At 33.3% G+C, this 24,028-nt stretch overlaps 2 protein-coding genes, 1 long non-coding RNA gene and 1 other non-coding gene across 9 annotated transcripts; 2 read left to right on the top strand and 2 right to left on the bottom strand.

Moving 5' to 3' along the window:
• Positions 1-945: 945 nt before the first annotated feature.
• On the bottom strand, positions 946-4,428 carry LOC145028202 (uncharacterized). The gene is made up of 5 exons (XM_078976959.1): positions 4,145-4,428; positions 2,832-2,880; positions 1,931-2,338; positions 1,445-1,785; positions 946-1,341 (listed from the first exon to the last, which is right to left on the bottom strand). The coding sequence occupies exons 1-5, from the start codon at positions 4,223-4,225 to the stop codon at positions 1,126-1,128; spliced, it is 1,095 nt and encodes a 364-aa protein (XP_078833085.1). The 5' UTR covers positions 4,226-4,428; the 3' UTR covers positions 946-1,125.
• A 6,258-nt stretch (positions 4,429-10,686) lies between these two features.
• LOC145028181 (uncharacterized) lies at positions 10,687-13,275 on the top strand. 3 transcript variants are annotated; one of them, XR_013675951.1, is made up of 4 exons: positions 10,697-10,981; positions 11,057-11,179; positions 11,788-11,847; positions 12,897-13,275. It is a non-coding gene; the product is annotated as an uncharacterized LOC145028181 (long non-coding RNA). The 3 variants fall into 3 exon arrangements; XR_013675945.1 differs by lacking the exon at positions 11,788-11,847 and having other exon boundaries at positions 10,701-10,981; XR_013675939.1 differs by lacking the exons at positions 11,057-11,179; positions 11,788-11,847 and having other exon boundaries at positions 10,687-11,056.
• LOC145027877 (U6 spliceosomal RNA) lies at positions 10,795-10,897 on the top strand. The gene has a single exon (XR_013675640.1). It is a non-coding gene; the product is annotated as a U6 spliceosomal RNA (small nuclear RNA).
• A 555-nt stretch (positions 13,276-13,830) lies between the features above and the next one.
• LOC145028135 (protein MICRORCHIDIA 6-like) lies at positions 13,831-20,169 on the bottom strand. 4 transcript variants are annotated; one of them, XM_078976956.1, is made up of 21 exons: positions 19,888-20,169; positions 19,769-19,807; positions 18,429-18,782; positions 18,176-18,250; positions 18,035-18,069; positions 17,769-17,847; positions 17,575-17,664; positions 17,423-17,498; positions 16,721-16,826; positions 16,520-16,639; positions 16,049-16,147; positions 15,868-15,969; positions 15,658-15,795; positions 15,484-15,576; positions 15,340-15,391; positions 15,152-15,263; positions 14,814-15,067; positions 14,629-14,720; positions 14,480-14,544; positions 14,352-14,394; positions 13,831-14,189 (listed from the first exon to the last, which is right to left on the bottom strand). In XM_078976956.1, exons 3-21 carry the CDS (start codon positions 18,760-18,762, stop codon positions 14,058-14,060), a joined length of 2,097 nt encoding a protein of 698 aa, XP_078833082.1. In that variant the 5' UTR covers positions 18,763-18,782; positions 19,769-19,807; positions 19,888-20,169; the 3' UTR covers positions 13,831-14,057. The 4 variants fall into 4 exon arrangements, with proteins under 4 accessions (XP_078833082.1, XP_078833081.1, XP_078833083.1 ...); XM_078976955.1 differs by having other exon boundaries at positions 19,769-20,169; XM_078976957.1 differs by having other exon boundaries at positions 18,429-18,779; positions 19,769-20,169.
• Between the last annotated feature and the right edge of the window lie 3,859 nt (positions 20,170-24,028).

Raw genomic sequence — 24,028 nt, 5'->3', positions numbered from 1 at the left:
AAAAGACTATTTTGCCCTTGATTTTTTAATTTATTTAAATAAACACACTCGCAACCTCACTGCACTCACCTTACCCTACCTATCCCATCATCTTTCTCTAATCAAATAATAATCTTTTTAGGTAAGATAGGGACCAAGCGCGTAACAAAAACAAATAGAAGGGACCAAACACGTAAAAAAAACAAACAGTAAGAACCTTCCGAGTTAAAAAAGTAAGTTAGGGATCAAACGTGCAAATTACCCCAAACCATAGGGACCATTCGTGTAATTTACTCAAAGAAAAGCGCTGAAATTATTTAACTTACATTGTAATTTGGTCAATCAAAATAATGTTATGTCTTCTTTAAAGTTTCAATTTTATACAAAAAATTATAATCTTGATGTCACCAATGTATAGAATTTAGCGATTAACAATATCAACTTTTGAAAACTTTAGATTGCGAAGGTTTTGTTGTTGTATAATGTATTGCTATTAGAACGGAAAAGTGTTTGTTTTTTTTATAGGTTAGCCACTAAAATAACCAAAATGGATTGGATATCATCACAAAAATTATATTTGAATAGTTGTCATAGAATAACTTTACATTTTGCAAAACAGACTTAGTGAAATATTTTTTTACATAGAATTCTCTAATAATAATCATCTATAGAAATCTTTGATAATCGAAAAAAAAAAATCTTTTTTCATTATTATTTCGCAAGAAATAACGTTACATTTAAAAAACAAAATAGTTGTTTTATTATAAATATTAAAAAAGTAACAACTGCATCCATTTTAATTGGTTCGTAGTATTTTTTTTTTATAGGTTTTGACCCTGGTGTTACTACTAGAGCCAAATTCTGTCTTTCATAGTCAATCTGTTCATTCGTAAGACCCCCTTATACACAACAAATGCAATACAACATGTTTTGTCATGTCCAGACATATGCATAACAAACGAGCCATGGTAATAAAATGTCTTTCGAGCTTTTACGTCTGCATAAAAATTCCAACTATTCAGCAGAATTCTGCTTCTTTCATATTTACAACAGAAAAATTCCAGTTACTAAAACACTCTAAAAAATAAAATATGTAGTATCTGTAACAACCTACATGAACAATTAAACTGTTATTTTTTTGTAGACTCACTGTTCAGTTATAGTAGCAGAAGGTAAAAACCGCATAAGAAAGCTGGAAAGAGACCATATGCAAATCACCCCAAGGCACTGAAGAACATTCAACAGCATACCCAACGAACCATTTATAGCCAAATTATGTGGTGTTGACTCAGCCCTTATAACAGTCAAGGACAATGCAGTCACAAGCTGTGCTGCACGATTCAACTGATGCAATCTATACACCTGCACAATACAAAAATCATAAAAACCTTGTACAAACAAAATCATAAAAACCTTGTAGAAACAAAATCATAAAAACATGTGGTTATTGATTAAGGTTAATTACTTGAAAGATAACGGGAATGAGAGGCCATGAAGGTGACTTGATGTATCTTGCATACTGTTCGAATGCAAACTGCACAACAATGCCAACAAGATAGGGCGCAAGTGTAGCGGAAGCCGCTGGACCTGTCCACGGCCAAACTAAACCCATTGTGACCATTGGAATCATGAGACTGAGTACCAATGCAGCCACTGAAGTGATTCTGTAAACCAATTGAGGAGGTGGAATCACACGGTTTTTGGCGTTCATTGGCTCGGTAGGCCTGCGTAAATTGTCCACTATCAAAAGGAATACGGCTACCCCACAATAGAATAGAGCTTCCGTGAAGAATAATATAAGGAAATCTGCAAATAACAATAAATATTCATCTCAAAACCTAAAATATTCTTTAAACATTATTTGTCCAGACAACACTTAATAAGAAAAATAAAAAATAAAAATAAACACTGAAACAGGGTCTTTCTTAAACGGGGTTTATAGAAATTATACCTGTCAACAGAGAGTCCTCAAAAACAGTAGACAGGATCTTTCGCATATAAAGAGATGGGAAAATGAAAGAGGCTACAAGAACAGCGGGACCCACAAACCAGTAGAGTTTTGTTTGACCCGAAGTTGAGATTGTGGGTGTGGATACAAGAATTTCAGGTTCATTTTTTTTGTATGGGTGGTTATAAAAGGAGATAAGACCCGGCTTTCCTCCACTTCTTTCAAGTCTTTTAGATGCTTCATCTTCAATCAAAAGATCATCATCTTCTTCATCTGTTCCATCGTCTGAATCAATATCATTGCTTCCTGAGATCAGATCCTCCACAGAGGCAAAGAATATAAAGCGTCTTTTTGGGAACCTTTGGTTCATGTTCAACCTTCCGTTTATGGAACATCTTGTATTTGTATTAACTGCAAAGCATAATTTTAAAACAAGGCGTAAAACTAGAATCTGTATACACAAACGAGAAACTGGTTTTGAACAAAAATAGAAATTAAAATGGCAAATGCCCTTCAAAAGAAATGGATGTAGGGGTGTTTGGTTTTGTGAATTATACACATTAGTAACAGATTATTATTGACACGTCGTAAAAAGAAGGAACCAAAACATACTGAAATGTTAAACATAGAGTTTAGAAAGGGTATTTCGGTCATTTATAGAAATGAGGAACCGAGGAAGTGAATTGAACTTCATGAGTTTATGGAAGGAACGTTAAATTCCATCACTAGTAAGATTTTGTGAATTCCAACGGAATGCATTTCTGTAGTCATCTGCTACCAAAACACCAGAATGGAATGGAATTCCAATTCCGACCAATTCCTAAGGAATCAGGTGAACCAAACACCCCCTAATCCTTTTTGTCAGGAAAAAATGAAGAAATCAAGTAACAAGTTACAAACGCACCTTTGGTTTTCAGTTGCCTACAATCATGTAATCTTGGAGGCAAGCTGACCTGAGAACACAAGTTGCTAAATTACTAAAGGAACAAAAATAACTTTTATGGGAAATTAGGAATATAGAGATGTGATAATAATGACAAAAGTAATGACACAAAATAAAGAAATAGCTATTTAATTAACTTACGACACATTCTAAGCAAATACTCAAGTCCACAAACTACACATAAAAACATACGAAGAATGTCTGATCTTATTAAGTAAAAAATGACACCATTCATGTTAAAGAAAAGGTAAAAACTCATCGTTTTCCCAAAGAAAATAGAAAATGTTAACCTTTACGTCAAACCAAAGAAAATAGGGCAATATGATATATATTATATATATATAACATGATTAACAAGAATGTTGTACACAAGCACACACCCGTGCAAAACAACTAAAGAAGAATAAAGTTTATGAAAACATGAATGAAACTATAAAAAAAATGTTTGGTGTTGTATCTTTTGACTTAATAGACTTAATAGGGATATGACTTGATCCCTTGAGCTATATATGGGTGTTTCTTTTTTACTTGATGTAAAAAAAATGACTTGATAGAGAAAGTCAAGGAAATGAGGTTTTCTTCATTAAGTTCTAACTTTTTACAAATTTACATTCATTTATATTTTCTATCGTTTCCATTGGTGTAACATCAGTTTCCTAAAACATGATTTATCCAGACATGAGTTAATGGGAAGGAAAAAACAGGGCATTAATGTTCCTTGGTTAAACTAATAAACTAACATAGGCTTATGTCATTATTTTTACATGATGTACACATAAACTTGTTGCCATAAAGTAACATACATTACATCTAATAAGCATCTTATTGGAACTGCAATTGCAGCACAAAGCATTAACACTAAAATCGGGATGATGAACCTAAATAAAAGATTTGAGTATATTTTAAACACCAGCAAATCTAGCAGGATAGAAAGAACATAAAGAATGAATGTGGATGGTATGAATAACAAAAAAGCAAAGAAGAAAGACAAAAACCAAACGAATTAGAGATGCGAACCTAAAATTCAAAATTGAAACAGATTTATTTTATTTTAGTTGCATAAACCCATCGCGATTTAAACCCAGTATTCATATAATTCTAAATAGTTGATAAACTTATTTGTTTGGAGAATCGAAATGAATCTCTGAGTTTGAAACCGCACTCGTCATAAACCCTAGACAGGACTTTCGTATAACGGAAAACGTAGTACGCTAGCAAATTGAAGGGTACATAAACAAATCAACTAAGGTGCTTGAATTACTTAATATTTGTACCTGGAGAGTTCTTCTGAACGGGAATGAAGCAAAGAAAGATGTGGAAACGCAGGAAAATGATGAAGAAACTTTGACTGCCATTCTTAGAGGCAATATATTCTTAACTCAAACTTGAAATCTACAGGAACCCCATTTGAAAGAAACGGAATTCGTAGAAACCCATTTGAGAAAAATTGAAAACACTTCGTTGATTTTGAGGAAATGGTAATTGGGCGTTGGATACAATCCAAGAAAGCGGCTACTCTGTCATTGTTTTTATGTCCAAGTGAAGAAGTGAGGTTGGTGAAATACAACAATTAATAAGTACAATCGTAGGTGTAAATTTCACTTGGGAGACGATTCTTTACAAAGAATTAGTTCTTTTCAAACGATTTTTTCTTCAAAAAGTCAAATAATAATAATAATAATAAATAAATAAAGAACTTTAACTTCTTCAAAAAATCAAAATGTTTCGAAAGTTATTTGGTAAATTAAAAAGTTTTTTTAGTAAGAAAAAAAAATTGGTTTGACAAAATACATCCTTTCGTATATTTTTACGAATTTTTAATCTGAAAAAAAATTAGTTAATTACATTAATGCCTTTAAAACTAACCTAATCAATTCACACCCACCTACAAATATGTTCTCGTCTTTTTTCTCCCACCTTAAAGATCTGTTCTCGTATTCTCGTTCTGATCGCCCTTCACCGCTCCCATTTCCCACCGGTCTCGTGTTTTGTCTTCAACAGGCAGGATGTAAATCACACATTTTCCCCCTCAAGGCAAAAGCTCGTCCACTGGGCATTCTCCATGTCAACGATCCAGTGATGACTAGTGATGGGGTTCTTAGCCCCAAAGACCTCAGGAGCTCCATAGGCCTTGAACTCCTAAAATGAGGGATCTCGAGCTCCAATCTGACACATAACAATCTCGGCTTGTAAAGTCTTAAGCCTCGCGTCCATAAGCTCCATAATCCCCTCATTTATGGTACCAAACAGCATAGGGGTAGTGTCCAGAATACCGCGAGTAACCTCAACCGAAATGAACTTGTGCAAACAAACATTAACTGGTTTTGTGTCTGAGCCAGAACCTGATCCAAAACCAAAGTCGGAACCTCCTCGAGTAATCATCACCATACTCCAAACTGAAACACAACATAAAACAATCAACAAACGACCCAAGGGGACTCTTCTACACAGGCCTTCTTAGAGTTTCCAGAGTTGCACTAGTCTCAGGTATAGGTCTTGTGCTTCTAGTAGTACGGGCCCAATACTACCTTTCATACCTACTTGTACCTTCCTCCAGGTCAGTCCTGATTCTTCTAAGTCATCACATCAAAGCAATAAGTTGATCCTATGTTATACCGCATACATATCCTAGACTCTACTAGGAATTCCCAACCCTCACCACTCGCAATACCAATAACCTCAATCAACATCGTTGGTTGCCTTATGCATGCAAGTTATACACAAAGCATGATCACATAGACTGTCAAACGATGATTATACCCTAAGTCTACAACCAAACAAGGAACAGAAAATGAGGTCTTTAGGGCTATACAATCCTAATCGTATACAACTTTGAAAGCATACATTTAGCAAATAATAGAGTCGGTATCAATTCTAAATAATACATGGCATTAAGTTCAATTAGGCTATAATGCATCACACAAATCAGACAATTTTATCATACAATTCCTGAATGTATCCCTAGCCTACTCTAGCATTGTGTTCTCATATCAAGAATACTACTTATAAAACATAAGTTGGGTAATTTGAGAACCACTTACTTGAGCTCAGCCGAACGTATGTATCACACCCCTTTTTTCTTAAATAAACCTTTTTTTAAAATCATTGTTATTAAAGAAAAATATCATTTCCTCAGTTTAAGTTCTGACACACACGAGAGAATGCGTGACTCCCTCAAACCAATGCTCTGATACCAACTTGTACCAACCCAAAAACAGTACTAAAACTTTTCATTTAAAAGCCATTAGTTTTCATTCATTGATTGTATCAAAAGCCATCATTCATTACAATACTCTAAAACATCAGAATACAAAATACATCAAATGTGGAAAACATGTAGGGGGATGTTGTGTCATCACGTCAAGCCCTTTTTGAACTGGGAGTACCTAAAACCATAAACATAAACTGTAAGCATAAAACTTAGTGAGCTTCCCAAATTACCACAAACATCATACATATCAAATAACAACACGTGGTTTTGTAAGGTCTGTATTAACCCCCAAGTCCGTATCAACCTAAAATAACAACATATGGTTGTGTCGAGTCCGAATCAACCCCCGGGTTTGTATCAACCCCGAGTCTGTAATGACTTCGAGCCCATATAGTTCAATACATAAATCATGCAAGCACACAAACAGAATCATACGATAACATATAGTTCACTCACAAAATACAATGGTTCGACATCGGTGCCTTCGACCTACTTAAGTTGGTAGGAAGACTCACCTCATAGATAAACGAAAAGTTGAACTGACATGTTTCTCCGAAATCCTTACTGCCAGTCACCTTCACGAACAACAGTAACCAAAACTCAAACAACCATTCAATACCCAAAATAACCCTAGGTCAAACCCTAGTCAAATTCCAGATCCAACTCAATCAGGTTGATACAGTCAGTACGTGGGGCGTACCTCGTAGTTGACCGAGGATTGGGGTGTTGACCTCGTATGCTCAGTGTACCCTTCGGCATGTCCTACGTACAAGGCTGCTTGCCAACCTCTAAAATAAGTGATTAATCCCTTAAGCACCTACATCCAAACTTCAGATCTGGATTACATAAGATGCTCTAAAGCATAAAGTTTACAGCTTTATGGTCTAGCATGGCTATTAAGTCCTTAACACCAAAAACCCTATTATCTTAACCCATTAAGACCATCTAGGACTTGCATAGAGGAAAACTAGTGCCCAATAACCCAACTTTATGACTTAACACTCCTTAAAACCTCTGAAAGGACAACTTAAATGCCTTGGAGTACCTTCTACTTGATGGGTTATAAGCAAAACAAAAATTCCTATGTGTGCATGCAACCTTAATGCTTTTGATCCAGTTTTCTCTAATTGAGCATGCAAACTTGAACACAAAAGGATAAACCCTAGGAAGTGCCTACAATTTTCGAAATTCATATAAAAATAGGGTTTGATCACATACCTTGATTGTTATATTGTAATAACAATAATTCCTTTGTAGATCTATAATGATTATAATCCATGTCTTATGTCTATACGATATATAGAATGGAGGAATATATGATCCCTTATCTAATGGACGCGTCAATGACTAGGTCAGAGTTCAACATCGGCTTTTAAGAGCTACGATTGCTAGTCGGGATTTTGGAGTCGTACTTGCAATAATAGTTATTAGAATTATCCAAGTGGGAGATTGTTAGATTAGGTGTCTAATCCCATAACTATAATTGGTATGTACTTGACCTGAGAGTAGCATGGTCGATTTCGGGTTGCATATCACCAGGACAATTTGAGGATGGATATTATAGTAAGAGATAATTTATGATTTATTAATATATTATAAGTTCTAATATATTAATATGAAATCATATTATTTAATTAGTATTGATCAAGAATTAATTTGGAATTAATTTAGTGATCAAAAGTGACTAATTAAATTAATGGGGACTGATTATGTAAGTCAATGATATATATATATATATATATATATATATATATATATATATATATATATATATATATATGGTTTGGGCTATTGATCCATGATGGGCTAAGCTTATGTAAGTTTCCATGAAGAGTTATCCCACATGAAATATGGATCATAACCCAAAGTGTATGGATTAGGGTTTACCCATGAATCTTGGATTCCTACATATATATATATATATATATATATATATATATATATATATATACACACACACACACACACACATAACCCCATGGCTAAAATCGATTATAACAAGTGTTCTTGGAGTTCATAACCGATTTGTATGCCTAGTAATCTCTCTCAAGTTCTCCTTTGTCCTAGGTGTGTTGTGAATCGTTTGAGGCATCACACTTGGGGTACTAAGTTCTTAAAGCCCAAATACAACAAGTTCTACAAGCTACATAAAGAGGCAAACTCCTAACTAGTATTTTATGTTGTTTATGTCAATTGTATGCTAGTTGTAGGCTTAATGCTTTTGGAAACACTAGTGCATGTATAATTAGAGAAAACATAGATCCAGATCATTTATGGTTGTATGTGCACCATAGGATGTTGTAGTATACTAAAACCCAACAAGAACAAAATTATCCTTCTATCTCCCTTCTCTCCTTCAGTCCTAAGGTTTCTCACATTTTAGGTGTGAACCATTAGAGGCTTGCACACTATTGTAGCTAGGTTTTCTAAGGAGAGTACAAGATTTTGATTACCTTGATTGTGATCTACAAAAGGTATCTGTTCTTGAACATGAATTTTGATTCATATGGTTTTAATTTGTGTTTTTCATAAGTATGTTTCTATTAGATGTGAAAAAGACATAGATCCAATTTAGCTTACATGTACCCTTAAGTGTTAAGTGAAATTTCACAAGTACATTGTTATTGTAACCTAGAATTCTCATCAAACAACTCATGAGATGTGTCCATGGAAACCTCCCTCGCTCGCACCTATCAAGGTTTGGGGTTGTGAGGTTCTTGTGGGACGATAAACTCATTACAAACTTAAACCTAGATTCGAGAAGTGTATCTTTGTTGGTTACCCATAAAAATCCTTTGGATACTTGTTCTACAGACCTAATGAAAATTTGGTCTTCGTAGCTCGAATAAGAGTCTTTTTTAGAGAGAGCTCACATTTAAAGAGGATAGTGGGAATACAACTGATCTTGAAGAGATTCAAGAGTTATCCAATGAAGGAACCTTAGATGACACTAGCACTCAACCTGAGGATGGAATCCCAGTTCAGCCTATTGACAATTCCTACCTCTTGTCGGTCTGATAGAGTTAGCATTCCACCTAATTTTTATGGTTTCCATATGACTTTAGATATGGGCGTGTTTATCAGTGATAAAACACTGGTAAATTTGAATGAACCAACTAACTACAAGGAAACGATGACAAACCTTGAGGCTGCTAAATGGAAGGAGGCAATGAATAACGAGATTCAGTCAATGTATGATAATCAAATGTAGGACTTGGTTGATCATGCATCTAGTTGAAAGATAGTAGGGTGCAAATGGATCTTCAAGAAGAAGACCGACATTGATGAAAATGTGCACACGTTCAAAGCTAGACTGGTTGTGAAGGACTTTACTTAAACAAGGTTTTTTTAGATCATTTATCCTAAATGTTATTTTATCAAAAAATGTTATTTTATCGTTTGACGATACGTTTTATATTATGGTTTTCTAAAAAATATTATATACTCGTACTATTTATTCAAATAATGTGTATACATTAAATAAATATTTATATATGCTAAATTTGTGGGCGTTACAGTCAACAACTGGAGACTCAGAAGAGTCCAACTTATGAACCAACTTAGATAGAGTTTGATAGGGATTGTAGTGTAGCAACTTGACACTTTCTAAAATTTCATTCACATACTTTTATTAGGAAAAGATAAGACATGTGGATGATATGATTTAAGAGATACACATAAAGTAATTAAGGGCATCGATGTCTATCATAGAGAAATGACGACTAAGCTGAGTAATGATATGATGTAAAAGATTGTGGATGATGTTGTGAGAATGATGTCATCCATGTGTTATAAATATAATACGAGACGACCAAATAAATAAACAGATAAGGGTTTGTGTGACTAATTGTGTTGGAAACTAATGCAGGAAGCATATCGGGAAAATTGATGTACCATGCTCGTAGACCTTGCAAGTGGCACAATGTTGACATTTCAACCGATGATACATTTGCATCGTCTTTTAAAGATGTTCATGAAGAAAATAAGTCTTAAAGTCAAGTTGGTGTATAGGACAATGACTCTGAGACTTTGATTTGGTAAAGAAGTAGTTTTTTTTTTTTTTTTTTTTTTTTTTTTAGAGAGAGAGAGAGAGAGAGAGAGAGAGATTTAACTCTAATACCATATTATAGAATGATTATCTTCGTTGCCTTCAAAGAACAATATTACAATTACAAATATATGGGAGAGTAATAACATGGGCTATAAGTCACTAACAACTACAATCTTTCTGTTGTGATGACATTTTATTGGTATGAATAGTCTTTAATTGATATTGAGCAACCCTACAAGTTAAAATAATATACATATAATTCATTAAAATAAAATAATAGAATAAGATGGAAAAAATAACGTTGGTAGACCTTATAGTTCTTTGAATTTCCTACTCTACCTCCGTATACCTAAAGTTGAGAGTTGGTAATGGTATGGTTTGATAATACATATTAAAATTATAAAATCTCGTATAAGAAAAATGAAAATTTAAGTGAGAAAAAGCATTTCATCTGATTGACGGAAATATAATAAAATATTATATGAATGGTAAATAAAATAAAATAGTATATATGAATGGCGTTGTTTATTTTTAAGAGAGAAAAAACTAAAACAATGTATTATTTAGTTCATGTAACAAGATGCTGTCAACTGTCTAGTCCCACATCGACCAGATGAAGAACTGAGTGTATCGTTATATCGTCGAGCTCAGCAGCCATAATCGTCCCTTCGGGGACATCCGATAAAATTGGAACGATACAGAGAAGATTAGCATGGCCCCTGCGCAAGGATGACACGCACAAATCGAGAAATGGTCCAAATTTTTTTTCCCTCTTCGTCTTCGTGGAAACCCTAATCTCTATTCTGAAGTGACAGAGATTTCACGCGACGGGGGCGGTCGAAATGGAAGGTGCCGTTTCGTCGTTTTTGATTTATCATCATTTGTTGAACTACGGCTTCATAACAACCGTCGGATTTTATGCAGGTATGCCTCAAAATTTATATCTGGGAAGAGATGTTGAATCCGTGTGTGTGTTCGAATATGAGCAAATGTTTGATTGTGTTTGAATGTAGTTTATCTGCGTCTACACTTATGCACTTCGATTGGGTATGTCGAACAAGTTTAACCCAAATTGGGGTGTTTGTAACTATATTTTATCAAGTAAACTGCAAGTTATGATGATGGACTTTTGTGAGTTTTAAGCTGTTATAGTGTTTGTGAGATGGTCGATCTATTAGCCATAGTAATCTTAAATGATGGCGTTTTGTGATCAAACCAGTCTTACCATTGATGATTTTCTGCCCTGCTTTTGATCATTAATGGAGCATCAAAACTCAGATTCATTTTGATTTCTTGAAGCAAATAAGCTTATCCAACATTTATAATTATATGAATTTATGGTTTAAATTGCAATAGGATTATGAAACTAAAATCAAATAAGTTTGTCAGTTTTGAATTTAGGGTTGCATCTTTAATTCCTCTAGTTTTTAGTCTCTGTAGATTAGTACCAATGTAGATTGTTTTTATTTATTCAGATCATCCATATTAATCCTTTATGTTCTTTCTGTTATGCTATATTCGCTAGGGTTTAAAATGTACCTGGATCATAGTTATGTTCTTCTATTTAGGTCCATCATCCTGGTTTTAGTTGGAGTTCAGTGTTAATGCTTTGTGGTGCAATTGCAATTACAATAAGATGCTTATTATGATTGCAGGCGACTGAATATGTTGTAATTAATTTGCTAGGCACAACACTAATGTTTTACCCAAAAAAGGTGAGACAAGAACTCCCTCTATTTCCATGTAGTAATTGCAGCCTATATTTTTGTAAAGCCACAATAGAAATGATTTACATGTATGTATGCCAAACTCTGTAATAATTGCAGCCGCTTTTTCCATCTAATGATTGCAGCATTTACTTGTATGTATATTTGTTTAAACGGCGGCGTTTGGTTTACAAAATATTTTTAGAATTCTGGCAAATAAGTTATATCATGAAAGAATTGGAATGAAAGTAAATCTAGGTTAAGCACATGTGTACTGCCTACTTTTAACAATATTAATTCGACACATAAACAACATTTATCTAATCTATGAATAACGTGCGAGGAACAACTTCACAATCAAAATATGTATTCTCATACTAGGTGTTGGTAAATAAAGCCATCAAGAGACAATGACCTAACTTCATGTTTCAATATCGAGTAAGAATAAGTCTTATAAAAAATTTAGAACATATTTTCCAAAAGGTATTCTTGGAGTGCTCGACTCTTATCTATTCATAATAACCTAAAAAGTCGCAATCCATTTCGAGCGCTAATCGTTTCTTCACCTCGGACCCGTTACACATGTTACAAATACGGTCGAAAGACTTGCATCTTGCAATTCATTTGCTTTGGTTATGTAGTAACAGTTGTAATTTCTATCTAGTTGTAATGTTTCCACAATCCTTTTGAAGTGTAGGGTCTTTTGGTAGAAAATATGAAAGAATCGATCCTTAAAGTCTTTTAAGAACTTCAATCATTTTTGTTGTAAAGTTTTACTTGTAAGAATGATCTTAAATCGGTATCGAGTTACTCAAAGGATTAGGAACTTACTGACGCTTATGTCATGCAACGTGGAGACAGAGGTTACGATTTGGACAATTTTTTGTTTATTACCTTGTCGTTTTGTCAACTAGGGCTCGTATTGACGTAATGGTGGTGGTAATGCCAGTGTATGCATCAAAGCGTGTGTTCCAATATGAGCCAATTTGTTATTCTATTTGTCGATCAATAAATTTTCAATTATGTCTGCCTGATCAGTTTGGCAATTTATTTTTCAGCATATTGTTAATTCAAATTGGGGCATTTGAAGATGTTTCTATCAAGTAAACTGCAACGCTGCAAGTTATGGTCATGTCACTTTTGTGAATTTTGGTCTCTTAGCCATAGTAATCTCAGATCATAGCGTTTTGTGACCAAAACAGTATTTGATGCAATCGAAAGGAGGTTAGGTTTTGACTTTTGATGCATTTTGGTTGATTGTATTCTCCTTTCCTTGAATAGTCGCGGATTTTGAGGACATATGCATCAAAAGTTCAAATCTTTGGAAGCTATGTAGATACTGTATGGTTTTGATGTATTTTGTTTACACTTATGCACTTCCATTGGGGTTTTTAATCAAAATTACACTGCCAGTTCAGTTTCGCAGTTTATATTTCATTATTTTGTATGTTTTGCTGTGGATATTGTCTAGCTTGGTTTGGTTTGTTGAGCTCCTCCCTAATCCCTAGTCTACAATGGAACTTAAGATTTTGTTTTGTGTTTTTATTCATGTCAGCTGCTGTTTGTTCTTGTATGGTATTCTTTTCATCCTAGTTTGTGTTTATGTTTATATAATATTCAACATATTTAAACTGCTACTTAAATTACACAATAAATAGAAGAGAATGTTACGTTTGTTTACGTTTCACATCATCATTCAAGTAAACACAAATTTATGGAATTGTTCCTTGAGGGAGGCCAGCTATTTTGTATTGTGTCACTCACCTTCACATAGGACTGCACTAAACATGTATGTTTGTACAGCATTTGGCAAATGTCAATACACAAAAATTATAACCTTTATTTTATTTTATCCCCTTGTGAATTTCAACATGTCATGTGCTATCTTGACTCCTGTTGTGGGTAACAAATAGGGTGTTGACTTGAGGTTTTATGATTTTGTTTAATAGAAGAAGTGGACTAGGGAATTGTGTCCATCTCATGGAAAACACGTACGAAAAAGGACTTCACTTGACAATAATGTTTTTTCGGTCCTATTAGTATTTACTAGTAGTGCCATGTACCTCTCATAATATTTCATCATCCCTATATTCACATTTACAGCTTTACTACCCCTACCTAAACCTCATTCCCTATTCCAAAAAAGACAATATATATATTATATGTATATATATATATATATATAGAGAGAGAGAGAGTCGTGGAATCATATCTACTGCCTACATGTACAAATATCCACTTCTGCTGCTATTTTCCACGTTAACATTCACATTCTCTAAAACCATCAACTCTGCCAACAAAGCAGCGTATTCTTTTTGAGCCTCACCTAATGCTATCTTCAGATTCATCACCTGCCAATTTGCCAATTCCTATTTAATAATAATAATATGACATTTAACATTATTATTATTTTTTTGAAAGAGAATTTGACATTAAATTAATAAACAACGGCAATGCAATGCAGATAGATTGTCTGTATCTGTAAGAAAATATTACTAAAATCAACTACATACCTTGAGATTAAGTTCTTCCCCTGCCTTCTCGGATTTTAAGCATCTGAAATAAACCAAATGACATTCACAAGTCACAACACAATATATATACACATATTATAAAATTTACTAAAAAGATAGATAGTCACTGTTGTTGGAGCTTCTTGTTTTCTTGCATCAAGATGATCATCCTTTGACTCTGTGCAGTACTAGGCTACAAACAACGAACAAGATGCTTGTTATGATGAAAGAAATTACGATAATAAAGAGTATTTCTTCCAATCTAAACATTTATTACCATATTTGAGTCCGGTTGATCAGCTTCTGTCATATGCTTCTTCAAATGGGATCCTTCTCCCTCTGGTAATTTCCTCTTCAAACCTGATCCTCCTGATTTAATACAACATAGGATTATCAATGTATACCCTCAAGAATAAAAACAAATTATTATTATTATTAAAATGAAATAATGATAATACTTACCCTCTTCAGCAGCTTGTGGGACAGCAGGTTCTTCTATGATGGGATTGGGATTGGGAGTGGGTGGTGATTTAGCATATAAAGCAGCCCTGCTGCTAACAGTTGTGATTACTGGTGCGCTTTTAGAGCCACCAGTATCATTAGCAGTGGTTTTGGTGCTTGGTGGAGGTGTTTGTGTATTCGGGGTTGGGGGAGGCAATGAAGAAGATCGAAGCTTTTTAGGGACTTGGTACCCAATTAGGCTACAATGAACATCCCTAACATCAAATAAATAAATGTTACTTTATGTTGTGTTATAATATTATTTGGCATGAAACAAGTAAGTAGTAGCTAGGTCTCACCAGTACTCATGGGTCATGTCTTTTAATCTAGCCACAAGCTTTTGGAAAACATTTGTTTTCTCAAAATCTTGTTTACTATGTGTTGGTTCGATAAAGTTTGCTTCAAGTACACCTAAAGAAAAAGAAAAAAAAAAGTCAACTAAAAATGTCGTTTGGATGGTCAACTATAACAAAGACCAAACACTCACCAACAACACCTCTCCCTCGGTTGCGGCTAAAAGTAACCACGGGAAAAAAAGGCTGAATAAAAAATTAAACAAACTGTTAGAATTTCCATTTTTTTAACAGGAATAAATAAATAGGTAAAAATGAAGAATGTAAATCAAAATGACCAGTATCAAACGTCCCTTGTGGTAGATGTTAAAGCCATGGACATTTACATCTGGGGCCTCCTTAAGGAACCCTATTGTTGTTAACACTTTGCCCTGAAATAATTTGATCAAATTGAAAATCAGGTGATTGCCTAGTTTTTGAAGTTAATTATATAAATAAAAAGTTATAATGACCTCGCCACTATGCGGTTTATACTCGATAAATTCAGGGTGCTTGAGATCAGTTGCAATGTTATCATAAAGAACAACTTTTCCTCGCAATACAATGCAGAAAGTCTCCGGAAGGTTGACGTACAGGATGGATAAATATGCCTGAAACATGTTTTAGAAATTTAAGGAAAAACTGCATACTTCAAAAAATAGAGTTGAACTCATCACACTTACACGAAGAGAATATTTTAGGCGATTGGCAATGTGATTTTCATTTTTTGCCTTGAGAGAATCATCCTTTGCTTTACTTTTTCCATCCCATTCTATACGAATATCCTGCAGAAAATTCAAATTTGAAAATTGTGTTAAGAATAACCACAAAAAGGGTAATGTTGGAAAAGAAAAAAGTTGAAACCTCGGGATCTGACTCGAAATCAAGCTCCACATTACCCTCGTTATCGAGCCATAAATTGTAGATGATGACTTTCGTCCCATGAGGACCAACATTATCAAACTATAAAAGTAATAACAACCCATTAGCATTATGGACAATCTACAATTCTATATCTAGTATGTTGTAATACAAACTGATTGTGGTAAAAGTAAAACTTCAACAAGGAGATGATTGGTCCAACAACTCCAAGAAAGCTCAATTTTAAACACAAGATCAGCCGATTTTAATGCAACAAATAACAATATGTATTTTTTAAACTTTTAGTTATCAGTTACCATAACTGGGTAGATTTTTCAAAGTACGATACCTAATAAGAAGTAAGAGGAAAGCATAATGTTGTAGTAAGAAAGAAACAACAATATGCTTCTTTTGAAAAGTACATTGGTATTTTGTGCATTTAGGCCAAGAAAGAAACAGAAACAGTATGCCTACTTGCTTTAGTAACTGTTCCTCTGTTGAATAAGGAGACCACTTCAAAAGCACAGATAGATTTGAGTCAGAGTGTTGGCGTGGCTGGAAAACGTGTGTCTTAAAATTAAACTCATAGTGCACCTGCAGTATACAATTGAGTAATTCAGGACCTAAATATGAATGCGTAAATGCAAATCACAAGAAATTTAAACTCTCATGCACCATGGGAACAACGATTCTGTCATAGCCTGATTGAGTCAGAAATGTGTAGGATAAAAGGCCAATGCTCTGTGTCAAACTCCCAATCCCTTTCAAACATTCTTCAAAACTGTATACAAAACAGTTAGGATACCCGAATGTCAAAAGTCAAAACAATAACATAACTTCTTATTTTGCTCTTAAATTATTTTAAATCTTTTTTTTTTTGTGCGTGAAAAAGACAGTGTATATAACACATGCACAATTTGCTGTAAACTGCAGGTGATCTGTAATTATGGTTTCTGGGTCCACATGGAGCATAGATTCATATTACATTAACATTAAAGATATAAAAGTTTGTAAAATCTTATTGTTATGTGAGAAATGACTTGTTGTTAACTTGAGGTGGACATTGTTTTTGGATCCACATGGACTTGTTAAAAGTTATTTTTGAACATAATTTAAAATATTAAAGTTGGTGTTTCATTGTTAAAAAAAAAAATTGTTGTGTGAAAATATGAAAATGGTGTATACAACAAGATGACAACTTGCTGTCAACTGCAGATCATCCTTGTTTCTGGATCCGCATGGGTTTGTTTAGCTTAAATGCATAGTATACTTTGAGAATACTATAATTTTAAAGATATTACAAGTTTTAAAAACCCCTTTGTGTAGAATAGAAAAACAATAGAAGATCTAGTCATGTTGATAACCCAAGGGCCAAACCTGCCAACAAAGTTGCGACTGAAAACTATGGCATCTGCTCCAAGCCTCATGGAACTTGTTTTAAATCCATTCCCATCTAAATGTCAACAACATAACCAATTAAAACAAAGAAAAAAAACAAAATGACAACAATGAGAAGACTGTGTTCATACACTTTCCAATTGCAGAGTCTGACTTTTTATCAGAAAACCCAAAACTCAGACATTGGCGCATTGCTTCTGGATCCATTCCAGTCCCATCATCTAGTTTTTAAAATTTAAATCATCAAGACAAAAGCCACACAAATAATGACAACCTTGCAAGAGTTTGAATATGACAAAGAGAAAACCCTAAAGCACAACATTACCTTGAATCAGCAATGCTGGACTTCCATTTCTTGGGTTTGAAGTCTTATCTATGTACACACAGGTGGCGCCTTTTTGTATCTACACAACAGGTAAAGCATGGGAAGATTGATTAGGGAAAGAAAGAAATGATTAGCTATCATAAAGACAAATGTAATGGTATCCAAACAAAATAAACAAATAGGCAACAACAAGAATGATGGTATATAAAGAAATAAAAATAAACTTCTTGAAGAAAAATCAACTAGAAATACATTAACATGATTACCTCATCCACAGCATTATCAAGAAGCTCTGCAATGGCTGCAGATACAAGATGGCAAATAGAATGAGTTAGAAACGTACAAGATATCTATTTAGTGTAGGATTATATAACATAGAACAAATAACAGGGTGAAGCTCAACATACCACCAAATGCCCATTTGTGTGAAGTGGCATTAGAATGAAGAAACTTCGGGTGTATGTGTAGATAACTTGAACCAGCTATTAATTACATACAAAGTTACTAATGCAGCAAACAATATATTAATAGAAATTTAATCTTTAATCATGAAAATGATATTCAATCATATCAGTATAATCACATGCATACAACACATGCACCAAGAAGAAACAACTATAGTCTATAGAGAATCATGAGAATAGTTTGATTGTGAAGTACCATGGGTTTTGGAGACAGGTGTAAGATCCTCATTATAAGCTCCAGCTTTCCAAAATTGGCGACAAATGGGTGCAGCACATTCTGATGCTGTAGAACAAGGGCTTGTATCATCAACATGTGATTTTTCATGATCCAAGATGCAAGTGCCACTTTGACCTGTACTTGAGGCACTTCGACTCCTATTCCCTTCAGATTCTGGTATTCTTCTATGGGCATTGGACTTTGTATGCAAGTACTCAACTTGGTCATCAGTTATCCTGACAGAATTTGATTCCATCTTAACCAACCCTGCATCCACTTCTCCAGGATTATAATCCCAACCAGCTTCAACCATATCCTGATTGTTGCAATCTGCTGAAAAGTCATAAAAGTCTTCAGAATCGCCTTGGTATCAAAGATGAAAGTAAGAACAATGCACTATAAAATGTGGCACAACAGAAGAACTGACAAAGAACCAGCAAACAGAACAGAAACCTAAATAGTTTTTTCAATGTTTCTCTATGAAAAAGAGGAGATCCTTTTCTGAGATAGAAAACCATATCCTCTATCATTTTAAAGTTATCAAAAGGAGCACATGATAAAGGAACATGTCTTCAACCACATATACGAAAAGTTACCAACAGTAGTTTTACCCAAATCACACTCCAAGTGTTAGGAGATTCACCCGATTAGTCCTTTGTTTACTCTTTACTTTAGAATGTAATATCCAGACTTAATATGTGGAGAAAAGGATAGCTCTAGAGCACTCCTATCATATTTTCAGAATGTACAACAACAAAATAAATAAATAAAAAAGAACTCCCATATGAATGGGCTAGGAGAGGTAAGAGGTAGGCAGTGGTGACTGCTTCCATAAATGAACACACACAGTTGAAAGAAAACTATGATCGACAAGTACTATTCTTCACAAATTACATGATTGAACCCTCATTTCATGAAATGTAGGAACCAAGTAAGAAGATTATATGGATATTTGAACCACAAAGTAGATGTCTCCTATGATTTGTTACGTTTTAACGCATTGAGATCATGGAATCATGGATTGACACTACGATTTTCCCCAAATGCAGAATACAAATGGTGCACGTAGATTTTTACCAGGGCTTAACCCTATATTTTGATCAGTAACAAAATACTGAATACGAGTAAAACAAAAACAAACAAAAAGGTTGAAATAGCAAATTCATCATTCATACAGCCTTAAGACTGCTAATACATAATAATGGAACCTTCAACAGCGACATTGGCTACTAGTGACAGTAAGAATAATCGTGTATAAGAGAACATGACAAAATCACTACTGGAAAGTTGGATAAAATGCATCAATGAAATAAACTCACAGTTATTCTGCGCTTAAGATGAAAACTCAGTAGCGGAAACTTCAAGCAGATGAGAAATGAAGAAACAGTGAACTAAAGCGGTTTTGAAAAGAGGGTTTTGTATTGAAAGAGAATTTTACCAGATGTGGCATGCAAATGGAATCAAATAGAATGAAATTGCGTAGAAGAGGCCGATGGAAAAAGAGGAATGGCCAGAAGGTAGCGCTAACGTCCGCCGGTAAATATACACGATCGTCGAAGAGATAGAGAGAGAGAAAAAAAAAACAGCTCGAAGAAACTCCGTTGATCGGCAGAGGCTACAGTGGGAAATTGGAGCAAGGTGACAGGCATCCCGGATTCGCATGATCCTCTAAAGTTACAAATAGTCCCTGTATTTCTTTAAAATTACGATTTGGACAATCTTTTCTTACTAAAACTATCTCCAACCATAGGCTATTTTGAAGCTTTAAAGTTGCACCATTTTGGTGTTAACGACCCTAGCCCACTATTTTGTTGCTATGTTCACCAAAGACAAATTCATATATTATATATTAATAATGTTTTATGGTATATTTTGTCACTTATATATAAATTGTAAGTATATGATACAAATGTTAAAATTAATTTCTACAAGCATATTTTCATAAATTAGTTGCGAAATCCATATTAATTAAATAAAATTAAATATAAAGGTGTAAATATTTGAAACTTTGAATTTATAAGAAAATAATAAATTGTTATAATAGTAATGTTTTATATTTTTAAATTTAAATAAATAAACAAAAAAAAAAAACCAGCGAGCTTTAATTTTGAGATTTTGAAATTAAAATATAAGTTCATTAATGACATTGATATCAATTTATTACTTTATTTATTTCAATTATTAAATATTATGTGAAATTTAAAAAATAGAAAAACTTATATAATAACATGTGAAAAAATATTAAATTAAAATAACCACAAAATAACATTTGGCAAATTAAATAAGAATGTTACAAAAAAAAATATTCATTTATTAGAGTCGAAAAAATATTTAGATATAAAATAAGTCCAATATTGAAAATGATATCTAAGAATTAAATTTTGTTAAAGTTTATCATATTAATTTTGACAAGCCTTTCGTAACCTACATATATTTTACAAAATATAAAAATTTATTAATTTATATATTATAATCCTCCAATGATTAAACTTATAAATACTTATTGTTTTTTTTATATTATCTTTCCACCTACCATAATCTAACAAAAACTTTTTATTAAAATATCATTTTCAATGGTTAACATTTTCAATAAATTTTTCTAAAATCAATTAATTTATCATTTATTCATCTTAAATATTTTATTAAGTTCGTTTATTTATTTTTCATTTTTATAAACATGTATTTTCAGGTATTTATTGATTAATTTTTCCGAAAAAACTTGTCGGGTATTTATTATTTTACAAGCATATGTCATATTCTTTTATAGACACTCAATGCCAAGAAAAAACTAAAAAAAATTACAAAACTAAAAAAGATAATAAAATTCTCATATATATATATATATATATATATATATATATATATATATATATATATATATATATATATATATATATATAGAGAGAGAGAGAGAGAGAGAGAGAGAGGTGAGTTCAATTGAGAAAATAAAAAATGTTGGGGAATCATTCTCAGCCACTCATTTAATCTAAACATAAAAAGACACGGTGATAAACTTGTAAATATGTTAATAACCTTCAATCTCAAATACGTATCGATAACAGTCCGTTCATCATCAAAAATTTTCCTCCAACCTTCAATAATCATCCAGATTTCTTCAACTAAATCGGAATTTCTTCGCTGTTCATGAAATTGGAATCGGAGTTCTGAACTCGCAGTCACAGTCGACATTGAAGGACTCGGAATCGGTACTCACAGGTTCCCAATTGGATTTTCGGAAATCAAAATCAAAATGAGAAATCGATCAGACATAGGATGTCGCATCTGAAGTCGAAATCGGAAGTATATGATGATTTGGAATTGATAACTTGATGTTTTTAACATTTTTAAAATAGTTAACTTGTATGTACTCAAACTGTTTGATGAAATGCATAAACTAAATTACCATGTTATATTCACATATGAATATGTTTTCTCACCAGAATCAACATATGATTATTAAAAACACAAAACAAATATGCGAGTCTGTATGTTATTCATATGTGAATAACATATAAAAATTAAATATATTTGTCAAAATACCTTGAAATATTCATAAGTGAATATATTCACAAGTAAATATACCTTGTAATATTTATATGTGAATATACTGTGTAATATTCATAAGTGAATATATCATCTAATATTCACAAGTGAATATAGTATGTAATATTCACATTTGATATACCATGGAATACTATGTAATATTCGCGTATAAAATATTATTTAATACTCATAAGTAAATATTGTTGGATAAGGTGTCTAAGTCCATAACTTATTTGGTATATACTTGACCCGACCGGCATGGTCCATTTGGGTTGCATCTCATCCAAACTATTATGGATAATTTTATGAGAGTTATACACATATGTTTATTAATATATTATGAGTTATAATATATTAATATGAAGTTACGTTATTTAATTAGTTTTAGTCTTAAATTAATCATGAATTAATTTAGAGATTAAAAGGAATACTAATTAAATTATGGGCTATTTGTTTTATATAGTGTGGGCTAATACTCATTTGTTAATGGGCTAGGCTTATGTGGAAGTCCATGGATGATCCATGGAGCTTTTAACCCATGGATCCTTGGAAAAGGAAAAGACATGGGTTATTAGGGTTTCACCCTAACCATGCATACTATATAAGCATGCTTATGGAGCATGAAATGGAGCCTAAGAGAAAGCTAGTGATCTAGTGTGTGTGTGCATGTGTGTGGCCGATTTATACAAGGTGTATATACTCTCTCAAAGTTTTCCAAGAGTTTGTGGTGTTTGTGATTCCATTTGAGGCATTCACACTATTGGTGCTTGGCCCTCAAACTCCTAAGAACCCAACACACCAAAAGGTATGTAATCTCTTCTAACTCTTTTTATGTTGAAATGTTCCCCATGCCATGTTAGATAGGTTATAAACCTTGGAAAATTATTATTTTGCATGTATTTAGACAAACATAGATCCAAGGTTTATTAGGGTTGCATGCACACTTAGGAAGTGTTAGATTGCTCAAAACCCAACAGTGGTATCAGAGCCTAGGCTTGCTTGTTTGATACTTGATGCAAAATAGTGAAAAAAGTCGAAATCGTTGCTGTCTGCATGCTAGACTCGCCGAGTCCATTGGGGGGACTCGCCGAGTCCAAGGCAAACTTCAACCTACTCGACGAGTCCGTTCGTGCACTCGGCGAGTAGGATCGAAAGAATGCAGAATCTCGACTTTTGCTGCTGGAAATGGACTAGAAACATTACCCTAAATTGTTTTGGTGTTATAAAACTTATTTTAGTTGGTGTAATGGTTGTTCTAATCCATTTACAATAGCATATATCAAAATTCCATGATTTTATGTGTTCATATAATTCTTGAATTTTGATGAACATGTTCATGTTCTTATGAATTTAGAAAATGATAGGAATTATTTGCTGAATTGTTTAGGATTAATTCTTTATCATTTATGTGTTTTAATGGAGTCCATAATTTGTCCTCAAGTTATGGATTACCAAAGGTCACTTTCATTTAACACACACTTAAAACACATAAGTTACATGAAAATGAAGAGTCTTCATTTTTATGAACCTTTAATTCATAAGTTATGAAATGAAGAGTTTTGCAAAGTTACAAAACTTGCCCTCAAGTTTTGGAATTTGTAAAGTTTCACACACTTTAATAAACTTTAATTCCAAACCTTAGAGTTTTAATAGTTAAAATTCAACCCTTATACTATTTATAACATTAATGGTTAATTATTATATATATGTATAAGAATAAGTCGTTTTACCGTTAGTAGGCCTCATTCACGAAGCCGATCTATAAGGTGGGTATAAGGTTGTTGCCTATAAAATGGCGACTTAATGGGTGTATACTCTCACCCACCGCTTGCTTGATCGGTGGAGGGTCGTTAGCCGAACGGGTAGAACAATGACTTTAAATCCTCATTAAAAGTATAATGAATATTATAAAATAACTAAACTCTTTTAATTCCCAATCTTAGTTATTTTAGGAAAATGTGAACATGGTGCTAATCCATGGAATTCACACTTTGTACCTTACCAAGTCGTTAGTGGAGCATGTGTGGTTAACCGGC

This window comes from Lactuca saligna, chromosome 1 (genome assembly GCF_052625555.1).
Source record: "Lactuca saligna cultivar CGN05327 chromosome 1, ASM5262555v1, whole genome shotgun sequence".
NCBI lineage: Eukaryota > Viridiplantae > Streptophyta > Magnoliopsida > Asterales > Asteraceae > Lactuca > Lactuca saligna.
This window is presented reverse-complemented; position numbering and strand designations above follow the sequence as displayed.